We start from the raw sequence: 16,441 nt of genomic DNA, 5'->3' as shown, positions 1-16,441 counted from the left end.
GTAAAACCGTGCCCATACCTATGTCTGCATGCATTCGTTATTGGACCTCTGTTTGTATGCGAAGTGTCACATGTATTTATGGGATGACTTTTCACAGAATGTGTGGACTTGATGTAACTACTGTATCCTTGTAAATTTGGGCCATTATTGCATAGGTGTTTTTTTTTCCTGATATGACAACTTGTGAACTCCTTTGACATGAAACAAAAGTAGTATACCCTTTGTCAACTTTAGGAGGGGGAGGGGGAAGATATCAAGAAGTGTGTAAAGTGCAGTATCATGTCCTAAATAACTGGAAGCTTTAATTTATATTTTTCATATACAGTCACTGAGTGAATGAATATTGACTCTACAGTCAATATTTCTTGTATTGCTTTCCTTGACACATAATCATGACATTTTAGGTATGTTGGTATATTGTAAGGGGACATGCATGAGGGATTGTTTAGGTTCATAACAGGATAAAAAGAGTGGGTGTACCATATTGTGGTTGCTGAATTCCTCCCTCATTTTACCTGTTTTTTGCTATAACCTTGGCTGCATAGAGACGAAGTCGAGCGCTACACAGTAAATGGGACTTTGTAAACCTGGTAACAATAGCCCCAAACAATGCCCATAAATTGAATGATGCATTCTCTCATCTAATAAGTTGATTATTTGTAGTACTGCGAGCTGAGTGCCTCAGTCGACACAAGGGGATTTGTTGAGTTGTGTATGTGGATATTCTGGAGTAGATCTTTGACAGCTTCGTTGATTTGCAAAGTAGAAGACGACTTCACCAAGTGGACATGAGAGATAAAAAAATGGCTGGTGACTGGGATAGTGACGAGTTGCAAAATGTAAGGTGTCATTGTACTTGTACTCTAAAGCTTGCTCCTCCCCCTCTCAAGCTGGGAGTGTGCAATGTGTTTTTGAGTGGAGAAATGTGAAACTTTGCTTGTGTCTTTATACCAACACTACGATACCATCTCTTTTCTGTGTATGCATATCAGTCTGCCTTTAATTCTCTCTTTGCTTCTTTATTTGAGATTTTTTTTTTTTTAAATACGAAGACAAGGATCAAAATTGTTAATAGATCAAGGAAATGGTTCATTCATTATGTCATGTTATTCCTATTGTAGCAAGTTTGACCAATTTTCTGGAATGCTGTTGCAGTATGTTTGAGATATGTATAATGTGAATTATATTGCCACTAAGGATAAACACACAGTATGTACATGTACCCCCATGACTGTCAGGAGTATTCATGTCGTGTGCTTAGTTACTGTAGATTTGTACGTGAAAAGCCTTGCAAGTTATGTTGGTTAGATGAGAGACGTTAGTGTCAGAATTTTCCTTTTCAGTGTTTCATGTGACCATATATTACATGTAAAAGTAAACTGAAGAAAGGAAGCTGAAAAAAAAAAAAAAAAAACTGTGTGCAGAAGCTTTTAGCATGCCAATATACGTACAGATTAGAAGGAATGTCTCATTGGAATATAGCTGAGGGTTGGTAGATATGAAATAAAGACTGATGATTTTTTTTTGCAGGCATAATACCAAGGAAGGAGAAGTTCATGATACTTTTATGTTTACAAACAAGGTCAGAATTTCACTAAACCTGTGGTAGGGGATACAATGGTGTTAAAGCTGGCCCAAATTAGGCCCCAGGGGACAGAGTCCCCAATGCCCAAAAGAGTTGTGGCTTTCTTTAACACCCAGTCTACTTTGCAGGGAGGATAGATAACACACTGTGTGTGACATTGCAAGATACTTCTGATTCAAGTTATAATAGTGAGCTGGAATTTTGTACCGTAATATGTAAGGGTACAGTGGCAAGTACAGCTCTAGATTGGGAAAAGATAGAAGAGGAGAGAGATGCACAGCAGACAGACTAAGATATTGATGGACATGTGGTTATTCAGAATGACTGTAACTAATGGGGGTAGAGATGGGGAAAAAATAAAGAGAACATTAAAGGGATCGTATAGTTTTGGTTGAAACCTAACTACAGGTTTCTAACATTTTATGGTGAGATAATGAGAAACCTTTTATGAAACATGAAAGAACATGTGATTTCAAGAGGAATTCAATGTTTATTTGATTAAAACTAGTCTTGAAATGGCTGAGATATCCAAAACAGAGCGATCATAATAAAAGGTGAGACCCACCTTTTATTACGATCGTTTTTATTACGATTGTTTTTGGATGTCTCAGCCATTCCAAAACCGATTTTCATCAAATAAACTTTGAATTCCTCATAGAATGGTGTGGTCTGTACTATTTCATAAGTGGTTTCTTGATATCTCGCAAAAAGTTAAAAGCCCATTTCTCATCTCCACCAATACTATATCATCCCTTTAAGGGGGAGGGAGGGAAAAAATGAGGAAAGACCAAAATATATCAGACTACCCAGTGGGTTGTAGAGGAACTCATTATGGGAGTAACTTCCTTTCTCCAAGTCTAGATTGTAAAGGTGACCAGTCATTCTGGATGGAAGCCAGGCGTAGTCTCATGGTCAATTTTTGGTTTGGTTGTGTGTTTGTTTTGTTTTGGGTTTTTTTAATAGTCTTCTGTACAAAGTAGCTGTAGCATCCCAGTATTCTACTGCCGTGACGCTGTGGTCATTAGAATAATATTTGGGTAAGCTGCTTGTTCTGGGTGAAATTGATACTGGAATATCCTGCCAGTAAGAATTACACTGTGGGTCATGGTTATACGAGGAATAGCATTGGTGTCAGGTATTTCGGCTCCTTCTCACGCAACGTGCGAGTCATTTTTTTTAGAGTTGCTTACTGTTTATGATGCTCTGTAGAATTGTACAGAGCATACAGGCACCAGGTGAGTTTGATTGCTGTTGCCACATTTCTTGTAGTTCTTATGTGAGTCCCACTGGCAGTAACATTGAGTGTTGAGTATTTCTGGTTTTGATTGTTTGCTCTATGATATTGTTGGGTTGTTACTATGATTTCTGTGAGACAGTAAAGGTTATCTCAGACCAGCTGTTTTGCATCAAGAGTATCTGCTGGTCGAGTCTATTTGTCTTTTAAGTATCCAACATTTTTTTCATGCTGCATCAACTCAGAAACCACAGAAAAGTGAGAAACTTCCCTTGTGAGAAATGTCTGCCTCTAATGAATAGTTTTGACCCGACAATACTAGTAGATCCTGAACTGATATTGTTGTGCTGAGTAGGCTGTGGGAAAGAATTGTGTGAGTTATACATCAAAGTAATTTTATGAATCCTGTCTATATATATGATGGGTTTCTCACTGAGAAAAAACATAGGCCATTAAACATGAGTTAGACACGGAAAGGAAATACAAGTTGATTCACTTGTAAAGGGACTCTTTCCTCTCTTACTTTCAGTCCCATTTATGGAAGTAAAGGGGATGGCTAGTAACTGATCAATGAGAATCAGTGGGAATGCTGGGGGATGATTGTTCCAATTCTTGTGGGATTCATTTAAGAGTACATTATATATCTGTTGTGTGAAAATAATTTGCTTCAGAACTGTCTCATATTCAAGTAATGTGCAGTTTAATGTTATAATCGCCCCATCACTGTACAGGCATGTTAACCTGGATTACATTAAACGGCACATTACTTGAATATGAGACCATTCTGAATCAAATAATTTTCATACAAAAATAAATATCATAATGTACTCTTAAATGAATCCCACAAGAATTGGAACAATCATCCCCCAGCATTCCCACTGATCAGTTACTAGCCATCCCCTTTAAACTATACATATGGTGGGTGCTACATTTACCAGTCATTATTGCTATTTTCTCTGAAATTGCAAAAGACCTGGAAAATACAGCTGATACCCCATAGGAATTTCTTGATACGTGCATTGCTTTTTGTTGCAGAATACCTCTTGAAATGACTGTTGAGCGGTACAGCCAGAAATGTAAAACATATTATTATCTGCTCCAGCAATCATATGACCTCATTGATAGCACATATTAATCACAATACACATCAAGTTTTTGATGCACACATTCATTATGTATATATACATCTTACAGGAGATTTCAGTTTCTGTTAAATCTTATGAGGTGTAACAGAAACTGATATCAACTTTTTAAGAGCTGTCGTGAAGGTTTGTTATACTCCCATGTGTATGTGTACCAGCGGATTTACAAGCTAGTTGATAGAGATTAAAGGTACATGTCAGTGTAGGAGTATTTCTACACATCAGCTTCCATTGATGCTTTGTTCTTGTCCTTTTTTGATGAGTTTGTTGTTGGTAATTTAGCTGTCTGAAAGGTCAAAATGTTTTTATGTGTGGCAGTAATCATTACCAAGGAATGTGATTACTGTAGTACATTGAGGTTGAAAAGAACCATTCATTTTTTTTTTACATTTTTTGTAAAACCTCATCTTTTTCAGACTAAGTTAAGTGAATGAAATGCACATAAAGAAGATAAGTCTGTAAGTCTGGGATGATACATACCCAATCCTCAAGGAAACTGGAGCTTATTGACAGGCATGTGAAATGAATGAGCACTTGGCATATCAGAGTACTAAAGCTCTTGTCAAAATGCTTATTTGGATAAGTAATAATTCCCAATAGTTTTTTTAATGCCCTGAAATCTACACCTGTACTTGGCTCCCCTCTGTTTCAAATCAAGTGGAGATCTGAGGTGCATGTAAGAGCGAGGTGCTACATAAGCACTTTCCCGATTGCTCGGAGCAAGTGAAAATCAAAGTTGGGCAAGTGTTTTGGACCAATGAGGGAAAAAAAGCTTGCCCAAATTGGGCAAGCAAAATGTTTTGAAGCAACCTTTTTGTCACTTCTCCCCCTTTCAAACCCACGAAGCCAACCATACAGAAGCCCAAAGGTAATGAATGTTCAATAGTGATCGATGCAAAGCACTTTAATTTCATTTCAGCAACTTTCCAACACTTGCCTGAAGAAGCCGCAATGTAATGCAATACAGTTCAATAGTGTACCAACGCTCAATCTAGCCAAGTCTTTAAGCTTGTGAATCAACGTGTGCTGTTTGTTAATAGGATTGTGCTTAATCTAGCCCTTGACTAACAAGTAGTTTTTGTTATTTCATGTTCAGATATTTTTGGACTTTCTTTTCGGGCAAGTAAAATTCATGTTCCGGCAAGTGTTCTGCAACAATTTGAAAATGTGCTTGCTCGACTTGGCAAGTTGAAAAAAAAAAAGGTTATGTAGCACCCTGAAGAGATTTTAAAAAGTCTTAATAAATGTGTACTTATTGTATGGGTGTGTTCACATCTTTTCTCTTTTTCAGACTAAGCTGAGGTATGAGATGCAACTGGAGAGGTTAAAGAAGTCTCACCAAAAGGAGCTGGATGCAAAGGATGAAGAGGTAGAGGAAGTCAGGGCCAGTGCACAGAACAAGGTGAGAAAACCACCGGTGGTCAGCTGGTATGTAGAAATGGGTGGCGCAACCATTTTAGTGGTGCTGGTCCAGTTTCAAGGGTGATGTTACTGGGATGTGGATAGACATTGTAGCATAAGGGGAAAATGAAGAGTGCCATTGGTTAAAATGAAGACTGTGATGATGATGATGATGATGATGATGATGATGATGATGAAAGAAAAGAGAATTTTATAGTGAAATCCATGCAGTTTTCCAAAATCCAAAGAGGTTCTGATGGCAGTGATAATGAGGATTTGATCAAAAAGTTTGAGGTGGAAGTGGAGTAAATGAGATGGCGTTGTCAAAATGGGGGGGGGGTGGGGGGGGGAGACGACAATTTGTATTAACCTGTTCCATACTGAATTCTGAAATGCCCATAGACTTAATATGCAGGCCACCAGGTTCCCATACAGAACGGTTAATGATTCATGTGTTTTGGGGATCAGTGATTCCTGAAATGAATGTTAACATGTGACGCCAACACAATCTGGCCGTCTTGGAAAGGGGGAAGACAAATAGAGTCTTAGGAAGTGATGTCATGTCATTGTAGGATGGATGCTTTTTGTTTTTGAGGATGGACTGGATGTGACACAGGGATAATGATAAACAAAGGGTTACCAAGCTGAGCTTATTTACTGTTGCTATGGTGATTGTTCAAAAACTCACAGTGTGTCACCATGATTTATTGTGTAAGCAGAAAAGAGGTGAATAGGGCAACATTGTAATTTTTTAGGCCATTAAAAAAAAGTCCAAGATTAGATTGTGACTGTCAACGGAAGGTTGCCCAAGTAGAGGAAGTGGTGAGATCAATAGCTATGACAGGAACTTGTTGAGGTTGATTGTGATCTGTGGCTGCTGAGGGCCAACTTACAAAGGATATTCCACAAACAGTGAAGTCCTTCCTCGGTGACTCTTGTCTTCAACTGCTGCAAGTGTAGGTATTGTGTGGAGCAGTGCTCCATTCTGTGAAGAGCAGTGTCCATGTGAGAATGGTGATGAGGGGAGGTGTAACATTGTTGATGTGTGTACCTGCCATGTTCAATCAGTACCTTTGAAAAAGTCTGATCAAGCCAAAATTGTGTATATTGTTGCTGCAGTGCTTATTGTTCTGTGAGTATATTTTCCCCATCACATTGACAGCATGTTGGTACTTGTGTTTTGGATGTAACTTTCTTTTTTTCACTGAGGACAATGGTTTTATTTGAATTGTTTTGTAAAGTATTTGCTGCAATCTGTACTCAATCTGACTTGGACCCATTGGCCCGAATTCACAAAGGTAGTTTATATTTTTAGTCCATGGATAATGTTAATTTTTTTCTGCATTAATGTGCATCAAAGATTGCATATGTTTACAGACATCCAATAATTGACGTGCCCTGATACTCGCATGTGAAAGGTATCCCTATTTCGTGCATATTTTAGTTCATGGACTAGATTTAAACTATGGATTTGATTTAGATTACCTTTGTAAATTTGAGCCGGTAGGTTTGAACACTCCATTAAATGGATGCTGTAAGATTTATTCTTCACAAAATTTCTTGGGGATCTCCTTCATTGAAAGTACACGTAGCAGTTTCCTCTTCATTTGGTTGAAGAATATTTCAGATAAGACCAGAGTGTGACATTGACACTAGCATTGAACACCTGTCAGCTGAAATTACTATGTTGAGTTTTAGATAACAAATTTCCTTGTGCTGGGACAACCACATGAGAGATATGGCTTCCTGTAACCGATGCTTCCAATGACATCTCACCTAATGTGACCCTTGGCAGGAAAACTAAAATCAAGCCATGTTTTTACTTTTTAGTGGGAAGTTATTACATTCAGTTTTCATTTTTACACTTTCTGGTTAATCTGTTATATAGTTAATCTACAATTAAAGTATCGCACTGGATGTTCAAAAATACTTTGGATGTCATGTTAGAATGAATAAATTTGCACAAGTGCTTGGTCAAGAATCTTTCAGAGTATACATCAAAACCAAGATGCAATTCCTCATCTCTCATGTCCAAAACCTGATTTGCAGATAGTAGGATACTCATTTTCATTTCCAGAAAAAGTGAAAAGTTGTGCATCCAGCATTGTGAGATTAGAAAGGCTACAACTTTAAACCAAAATCCCCCAAGTTAAGGCCTTAAGGGGTTGTACAGCGTTGTAGAGTACGAGGATTATGATGGTATATTCAGCAGTGTTAAAGAAATGATCTCTTGTCGTTCCTGCTCCTGTCTCCAGGTGAAACAGATGGAGATACAGCTGGAGGAGGACTACGAGGAGCGCCAGTCAGTGATGCGGGAGAAACGAGAGCTGGAGCGCCGGGTCCAGGAGCTCCTGGACAAGCCAGCCGCCGTGGATCGGGACTCGGAGAAGAGGCTGCGGCGGGACCTGAAGAAGACCAAGGCCCTGCTGAAGGATGCCCAGACGATGCTGGACCGGCAGAATGCGGCCGCGCCCAGCGGGGCCAAGCTGAAGCAGCTGAAGAATGAGGTGAAGATTTAAACAACATGACGAAAAACCTTGGACCCTTTTAGCTGCTTTACCATTTTTAGAAGTTCTTCTAACATAGCTGTTAAGAACAAGGCCAAACTGATAATAAGATGAAGTGTGGGGGGGGGATGGCACTCAGTCTCATGCATTGAAGACATTAAGGCAACAAACTAGCTCACAGTCTGCGAGTGATTGTAGGTCACTCAAGCATATAACACAAACAAGTTTTTTTTTTTTGTTCTTTTTATTGATGGATAGTTTCCTGTATGTTCCTCTTTGCATGCTGTTCATTTTTCTGCCTTGATTCCGGAATACTTTCTGTAATAATGCAACTACCTAGGTGACAATGATCAAGGGATGGTGCATCATGGCATTCAAAGCCTTATCAGATTTGAGGTCTTGATGCTACAAGCGTTTCCGCTCAACACAAGTCTCATTTCCTGATCTCTTGCTGATCCGATCAGGGGTGTTTTTTTTTTTCTTTTTCTCCTTTTTTTTTTTCAAATTCTTCTTGTCTCATACATGTCTGCCTTCATGCACCTCATCCATTAGTGATGCAGTGAAGATCGCATGGAGCAATGTTGGGGGATAGCTTTCAAATGGGTGTGTAATGGTCACCTAGGGATAAAGTGGTGATCAGTCACTGCTAAAACCCATTACCGCCTCCTCTCTTTTTTCCTCTCTCTCCTTCTTCTCACTTTCATCTCCTTTGTGAGTATAAAAGCGGTGAAAGAGGCAATAACTATCCTCTGCCTGGTGGGAGTCTGCTCTGTCGTGACGATGAGAAGCAATTTTTTTTTTTTTTATGATGTTACCTTTGAAGTGAGGCGGTACGATTTGATGGGGAAAATGCTGTCTGCCCATAAGATGTTTTGATAAGTTCATGTTTTGCGGGTAGAGAAAAACAAAGGTTTCTTGGAGGAGGGGATTAGGAAAATAACACCCAATGATGCGATTGACTATTGATGCAGCTTAAATGTGCTTCCTGTGCAGAGCATACAGTGCAGATTGAACATAAATTCACTTTGGGAGGCTGGTGGTGATGTGACAAGACTAGTTTCTTATCAAAAGACTTCGTTGTATATGCATATATCCTTTTATTAAAGAAAAAAATCTTTTCTCTTCCATTGAGATCATGTAAATGTAAATCCAAAAATGTTCAATACAAAGTGTACATCCAGGAGAAAATTTTGTCTTCACCCTCATGCTGTCTGTTGACACGACAGAATGGTGGCTTGGAATGCAGTATTTTCTCTTAACAAGTTTCTAGCAAAAATGACAGTTAGTACTGTTGGGTTTTTTTTTTTTCATAGTATGGCACACATATACTCTATGGTTTTAGCAAAGCATTACATTATTAATTGCCAGAAATGTTATTAATGAGAGGAAGGATAATAGAAGACAGCTGATGAGATGGGATAGAGAGAAAGAGGAGAAATGGGGTCAAAATGACAGTGAGATAGATATTGTAGTGGGTATTATGCTGCATAAAACAGAGCTTCCAATTCTCAGAGATTTGTCAGGAGACTTCTTTGAGGCATGGATTCCGTCCATTCCTCTTGACTCAAAAGGAAAAATCTCACTGATTTTGTCATATGTATTTATGATGTTGTATTGTAGTGCAAGTAAAAATATCCATGACACTTACTTTGTCATATGAGGTTTCTCACTATATCAGGGGACAAAAACATACAAGTACTGTAAAACCAGAAATATTCATAGCATGAAATATTCGCGAATTGCCACTGGCATTCAGTGCATATGGTGTAGACAAGAACTTACGCATGCATTTTAATATCATGATTCTTGTCTCTCACGAAATTCAAGAAATTAAAATGCATGCAAAAATTTCATGTTTTACAGCATAAAGAGATTGGACCTGCAAATTGCCTCGTTACAAAAGGGCTTTGTTATATCCAACCTCTTTATAACTAGGTACCACTGTATGTGCTTTCCATGTCAAGCCATTCACTCACTCTCATATTTTTTCTGTCTCCTTGCAGTTGGAGGATGCTCACTTTGCCACAGCCTCGGCGGTCAAGGGTAGGCAGAACCTGGAGGCCGAGCTGTCTGAACTCCAGACCCAGCTGGATGACATGATGCGGGCTAAAGCTGATGTGAGTTCCTTCCGCCCTAGGCAAAGGCCAGAAAACTGTGACCCTTCAGAATGAAGGCTGCATCAACTTGCCCAGTATTAATTTAATCTTCTTGACAATTTGCTTTCCCACAGAAAGCACGGATGTACCAACTTTTCCAAGCGTAATCGTTTATGAAATGGTACAGAGAGGCAAGCTGAAGTGACAGTCATTTGAAGACTGCGCTGTCTCCATTGATCATATTTCAGGGCTGAGGAAAAGCATTTACTTGTTTGCTGAAAGAACCAGAGGGTCACTTGAATGGAAAACAAAAATATTTAGCTTGATCTATTGGGGGTGGGGGGGGGGGGGGGGGGGTGGGTAGGAGAAATGATCATCTTATGTGGTATTTACACCAAGGGAACTTTACACCAAGGGAACTTGAACATAGAGTTACAAAGCTGGCACAAAGTCACAGGTGCTAGGTTTATGGGCCAAAACTTTAAAAGAGGTAGATAGATAGATAGATATATTCAATTGCGATATTTTGTTTGTTTTGTTTTCCCATCAGGCTGAGGAAAAGCTGTCCATGGCCAATCGGGATAAAACAGAGATTGAAAGCAAACTGGAGGACCAGGAGGAGGATTTCAATGACCTCCTGAAGAAACACCGCGCCCTTATTCACCAGGTACGTATGTACACTGTAGGTGGCCAGACAGTGTGCCCAAGGGACGGTGACACAACATTTGCGCCTGCGACAATTACTGCAGTCTTTATTCTCCAAGGACTTAGGGTTGTGTTAGGGTTGTGATAGGGTTTTATGTTTAAATTGATGTGAGGATTAAGATTAGAAGTAGGGTTACGTTTGCAGGTAGAATTTATGTTTGGCTTTGCGTGCAGATATTTCATGGGAGCAACCGTCGCAGGAGCAAATGTCACGGAACCCCCAGGGACAGCTTGTGGCCCTACAAGTCATCTCTTGTTGCCAAGAAAGTGAATAAAAGTCTGAATTCATATCACTTCCCCCCATTTGCTGAGCTCTCTTTGAATACTGTCCCAACCCTCCCCCTCCCTCTCTCCCCTTTCCCCATCCCCCTTCTCTAGCCCTCTCTCTCTCTCTCTCTATCTCTCTGCCTTTGTCCATCCATCTGTCTTTTCTATCTGTCTGTCTGTCGGTCTGTCTGTCTGTCTGTCTTTCAGTTTGTCTGTTTCGTTCTGTCTTCTTTCTTTTCTCAATCTTTCTCCCACTCTGTTCATCAACCTCATGCCATTATAACCTATTTCTGGACAAGTGTTGACGCCAATGTATTCAAGTCATACAGACTCATTTGTCAAGTTGGTTTGCCTGACTGAGTATTTGTCTGTGAACATTCTCAGTCATTCAGGTAGAGTAGATCATGAACCATGTCAGTAAATCTAGTCAACTGGACTGAGTATTGTTTCTTTTCTCCGTCAGATGTCTATGGAGCAAGGGAAGATCCATCAACACCTTGAGACCATCAACGAGATGTCAACAGAGAAACAGGAACTACAGGAGAAGGTGAGGATTATTACCTCCGTCAAGGAAGGAGGTTATGTTTTCACTGGCATTTGTTTGTTTGTTTGTGTGTCTGTGTGCAAGATAACTCAAAAATTTGTGGACAGATTTGGATGAAACTTGCAGGAAAAGTTGGGAATGACACAAGGAACAGATGATCAAAATTTGGTAGTGGTCCTGGAATTTTTATGGGTTTTTAAAGGATTTTAATTTTTTTTGCAGATAGGGTCAATAAACTTGAGAGGTCAAGCTGCGCGTATTTGAGCTTTGTATACGTGCTCATAAGTGCGTGCCCTGCTCGGGCGAGGTGCCGTGCAGCTGGAAGCTGCTGACATAACAAAAGACTTGTTCTATATTGGGAAATTAGAAAAAAAAAAATTTGTTTTTTTTTTTTTGTGTGTGTTTTTTTTTTTGTTGGGTTTGTTTGGTTTTTTTTGGTGAGGAGGGAGTGATTTACTGCTTTGTTTCTTTGGGCTGTTTTAGTTTGTTTCTCGTCAAAGTGGTAGTTGTCAGCAGGACCACATATTCATGATGTGACCTGCTAACTTTTGTAGTTTTCACTGAGTGGAATATTTCTTTCATTTACAGTGCCTTCAACTCTACTTTGACTTGACAACTTTCTAGCTTCCCACCAAATGAATATTTGATTTATTTTCTATCTCTGCAATACCACTCAGTTAACTGTATAGATATGGCAGGGGTGTTGAGAATATAAGCAGATTTGAGACCTGAGTAATATTTGAATGGATTGTTTGTTCTTGTTATGAATGGGGCCTTAGCAGAACTCTTTTTTTTTCCCCTTAATCATTATCTTTTAGACATTTGATAGAAGGTCATTCCTACTGGAACCCTAATCAGCAAAATGTATGATAGGATTGCAGACAGAAACAGAAATATTTGACTCTACACAAGAACCTATACAGTTGTTGAAGGGAAATTCAGTACCATAGCATGACAGAAGAAATTAATAACCTTCTACGATTTTGGGAGTTTTTGTCAAACACACAACCCATTAAGAGCAACGCAAGCTGGGTGGAAATGTGGAACAGAACAATTTCAAGCAAACCAGTCATGTTTCATGTCAATCTGCTTTTCAGTAGCTGAAGATTTCACCCAAGTGAGAGACAGTGCTGCTGTCACGACAATTCCATCCCTTAACTCTGCCAATTCTGAATGTGTGCATGGTTATGTGTAGATATGGTTTTAAACTTGCAGTGTTGGCAGTTGTAGAGTTAATCAAGAGCCATTGTGGCTCACTTGACTGAGACCATTGACTCTCAACTGTGAGGTTAATGGTTCAATTCCCCTGACAGCAACCATTTATCCGCATTCCCTACTTCTTCTTACGGGACTTAAAGCCACCATTCCTTTGGTTGCATTCTTACAAGCATTCACAGCTGCTTACATGTACATTACCATGTGAAATCATAATTCAAATCATAATCACAAATCAATCTTGATCTGCATCATTAGATCTCGGAACTGCAGAGCAAGCTGGACTTCATGACAGATTCGATGGTGGACAAGGCCCAGATGAGTCGACTAGAGGCCAAGGCACGGGACCTGGAGGCAAGGCTGGACCTGGAGCAGACCACCAAGAACAAACTGGAGGTAAGAGTCATGCCAGTGAGCCTGATGGTGAATGTGATTGGTGAAGTGGACAATAGGAAGTGCTGTGTGTTATGTTGGTTGATCAAGGGATTACATTGAGCCAGGATTCTTTTTACCCACTTTCTTTCAAGTCTCTTCTTTTTTTCTACACAAAATGTTTACCCATTTTTTTTTCTGCTGGTCAAATGAACTTGTTCAAAGTTAGTGTGACACATTGTAAAGCTAAGCATTTGAAGGCAAGGATATAATCGTTACTGTAAAAGTGGATATTTTCGCGTGACTAATTTTTCGCGCTTGGCCGGGTCGGAAGAGTTTCGCGTGTTTTTAATTCCACGGAATCAAGACATCACGCACAGGCACATATGGCAAGCAAAAATATTCGCGTGCTTTTATTTTCGCGCTAGTTTCTGGTTGCGCGAAATGCGCGAAAATTTGAACACCGCGAAAATTTCCACTTTTACAGTAGTATGTGGTACATTGTATTACCAGGGTTTCTCTCCGTGATGTGTTTGCACAATTGATGTCGTGGTGCATCATTAATTCATGTTGTCAAAAATTGAAAATGAAGTGAACAAACTTGCAGCATTCTTTGTTCTTCCTAAATTTTCAAATACTGATTCTAAAGCCAATAGTACTGGTTTTAACCCTGAAAAAGCAGTACACCTAGGTATCCATTCAGTACAGACACTCATCTTCCAAATAGTGTCATGACATACTCCGGAAAAGTAAAATGTAACTTCATGGAATTATCTGCTGTACTCTCATGATACTACTGTAAAACCAGAAATTTTTGCGTGCATGAAACTCTTGAGGATTTTACAACGAGGCAAGATTCGCGAAAGTGAAATGCACTCAAAAGGTTTTTTTAGTGGCAACTTGCGAAAGTTTTATACTGCACAAAAAGCCGTCAGCTCCAATTCGCGAAGTTTCATGATGCAAATGTTCTGGTTTTACAGTATGCAATTATAGGAGCTCAATAGTATGTGTATGACAAGAGTGTACCACTCAATGCATGTTTCATCTGTTTCATTCGTGGCTCTCCAGAACCAAGTAGAGAGACTGCGGGACTCCTTGGACCGGTCAACCAGTGACCACAGCTCTGTCCATCAGAAGGAGCTACGAGGTCAGGAGGCCAGCAGGAAGCTTCAGAGAGAGCTGAGGGAGCTACGAGAGGAGCACGCTGAGGTACAGCGCAAGGAGTCCGAGTCTAGCCAGAGGAAACATGCTTTGGTAAGTCTCGTAGCCTACACTTCTTTCTTCTCCCTACGGCTTCTTCTTCTTCTTCATATGGCACTGTGTATGTTGTTGATACCATTTGGTGACCATTAGGGAGCTTCAGATTTGGGACACGGATGTTTAGACGACGATTGCGTTGGCCGTTTTCCTCTCTCCATGTGTCGTGTCGCAAAGTAGCTTTAGATTACGTAAGGATGCAGCGTATTCAAAGTAAAGTAGCACCCTCATATGATTATTGCGTCAAGTAGCTCTGTGCGTTGTGAATTCGACAGATGCTGAAATGGCCCGGAACAGACCATAAAAACTCAGATGATGCGAGATCAATTTTGATAAGCAGTTTTGGGCTTGTGCAGAACAGGTTTTTTTTCCTCTGAATGTCCGCATCGTGAAAACCTAAAAGCTCCCTATTGGTAGTCACCTGGGCAGAACCATGAGTGGTCAGCATCATTTGTCCCTGTTCTGGTGTGGGTTGTGGGGGGACCATTTCACTGGATTAGCACTCTGTGCCTTACTATTCGTTGAATGACATGGGATATTTTATATGCATGACTCCTTACTCTCTCGCATATGGGATCTCCATTTAATGTCATTTCTGAGGGACAATCTGTACAACTTATTAACAGCAACTCTCACGGTTGGGCTTGGAAAGCTCCTTAAAAAGATGATTCAACGAAATTATTTGCATTATTTAACCTGCTAAATGTCATGTCAATCACTGCTGATTTCTTTATGACACTATGACCTCCTAAGTTGGAGGAGCCTGGGCCCGGGGGAAAAGCTGTGCACATACAGTCACATGAATATGGATGTTAAGAAAATGAGCACAGATGGAGGGGGAAAGTGTGTGACACATCGTCCTTGAAAGTCCTTCTTTGTGTGTTTGTGGGTTTTGGAGTTTTTTGTTTTGCTCAAATTTGTAAAGACATTAGTAAACAGCGTTTCCCACCCCCTCAATGGATGTCAGTCTTGAGTTAAAATACATGCCACTCCATGGATCTTTCTTTTGATAGTCACCTATGACGACTCTTTGTCTGTCTGTCTGTCTGTCTGTGTGACTGTAGTTTGTTTAGCTGTATCTGTGTCTGTTATTCCTAGATGTACCATATGTCCGCAAGTATGCTACAGTGAGCAACATTGTCGATATTAGGAAATGAAATTACCGCTGGGGGGGGGGGGAAGAGATACCTTCTTTATACAAAACCTGGCATTTGTGTTAATCATAGAAAATTGAATTACAGTAAAGAGGGGAGGAAAAGAAAAAAACTAAATACAAAGCATTCTTGGAAAATGAAATTGCTGCTCCGAGGGAGAAAAATACCTTCTAGATACCACGTGTGCTTCTGTCAATCTTAGGTAATGAAACTATTGCTCTGAGGGGGTAAATACCTTTTCAATACAAAGCATTCTTTAGTAAAACTAGTATTGCTTTGAGGGAGGGGAAAAAAAAATCTTCTTATTGCAAAACATGTCTGCTTCTCCAGGTCAAAATTTTAACTGTGTGAGAAGGTGTTCGGATTGGAAAAGGTTTTTTTTTTTTAAGTGTTTCATGTTCATGATATCACATGGTCGCATTGCAGTGTATACACGTTTGAGTGAATGCTGTTGTGGTATGTATGCAAGACTTTTCAAATGTGAATTTTTACAGTTGTAAGTAAGACAGTATGCCTTTTTATTTGACTGTTTCATTACAGGTATGGTTGCTCAGCTTTTAGAATTAATGCTAAGGTTTTCAATCAATTTTTTGTTTTTAATCAAATTTCTTGCATGTAAATGTGATTGCACCAATAAAGTGCCCCTGCTGTGAAACCCTGCGAAGCAGAATGCCTAAATCTTAACTCCTGTGGGACATTCTTGTTTGTCCTCTGTTGATGTTGATACACAGACACAGATACAACACACCCAGAGACATGCACGGACACAAAACTCACAAACACACACACACACACACACACAGACAATATGTACATACAATCAGCTAAGAATCAAAATGGGAACTCGTTGCATAGAAGCCTACCTGAGCACTTTGGAAGATGCCCTTTTCATCATGACCCAAGAGTCAAACTGGTCAGCCACAGTGTTATATATTTGCCTTCTGATAATATCACAGAGTTCA

General features: G+C 39.8%; 1 protein-coding gene across 1 annotated transcript in view; it reads left to right on the top strand.

Moving 5' to 3' along the window:
• LOC139724736 (unconventional myosin-XVIIIa-like) overlaps window positions 1-16,441 on the top strand; it is a 191,008-nt gene that overhangs the window by 141,431 nt on the left and 33,136 nt on the right. Inside the window, exons 29-35 of the mRNA XM_071635858.1 lie at window positions 5,253-5,363; window positions 7,618-7,869; window positions 9,873-9,986; window positions 10,516-10,632; window positions 11,401-11,484; window positions 12,955-13,092; window positions 14,137-14,322. Coding sequence (XP_071491959.1) covers window positions 5,253-5,363; window positions 7,618-7,869; window positions 9,873-9,986; window positions 10,516-10,632; window positions 11,401-11,484; window positions 12,955-13,092; window positions 14,137-14,322 — 1,002 coding nt within the window. The remainder of the gene's footprint in view (window positions 1-5,252; window positions 5,364-7,617; window positions 7,870-9,872; window positions 9,987-10,515; window positions 10,633-11,400; window positions 11,485-12,954; window positions 13,093-14,136; window positions 14,323-16,441) is intronic.

Source organism: Diadema antillarum, unplaced genomic scaffold, assembly GCF_040938485.1.
Source record: "Diadema antillarum isolate AM-2024a unplaced genomic scaffold, OU_Dant_1.0 scf00000226, whole genome shotgun sequence".
NCBI classification, from domain to species: Eukaryota; Metazoa; Echinodermata; class Echinoidea; order Diadematoida; family Diadematidae; genus Diadema; species Diadema antillarum.
This window is presented reverse-complemented; position numbering and strand designations above follow the sequence as displayed.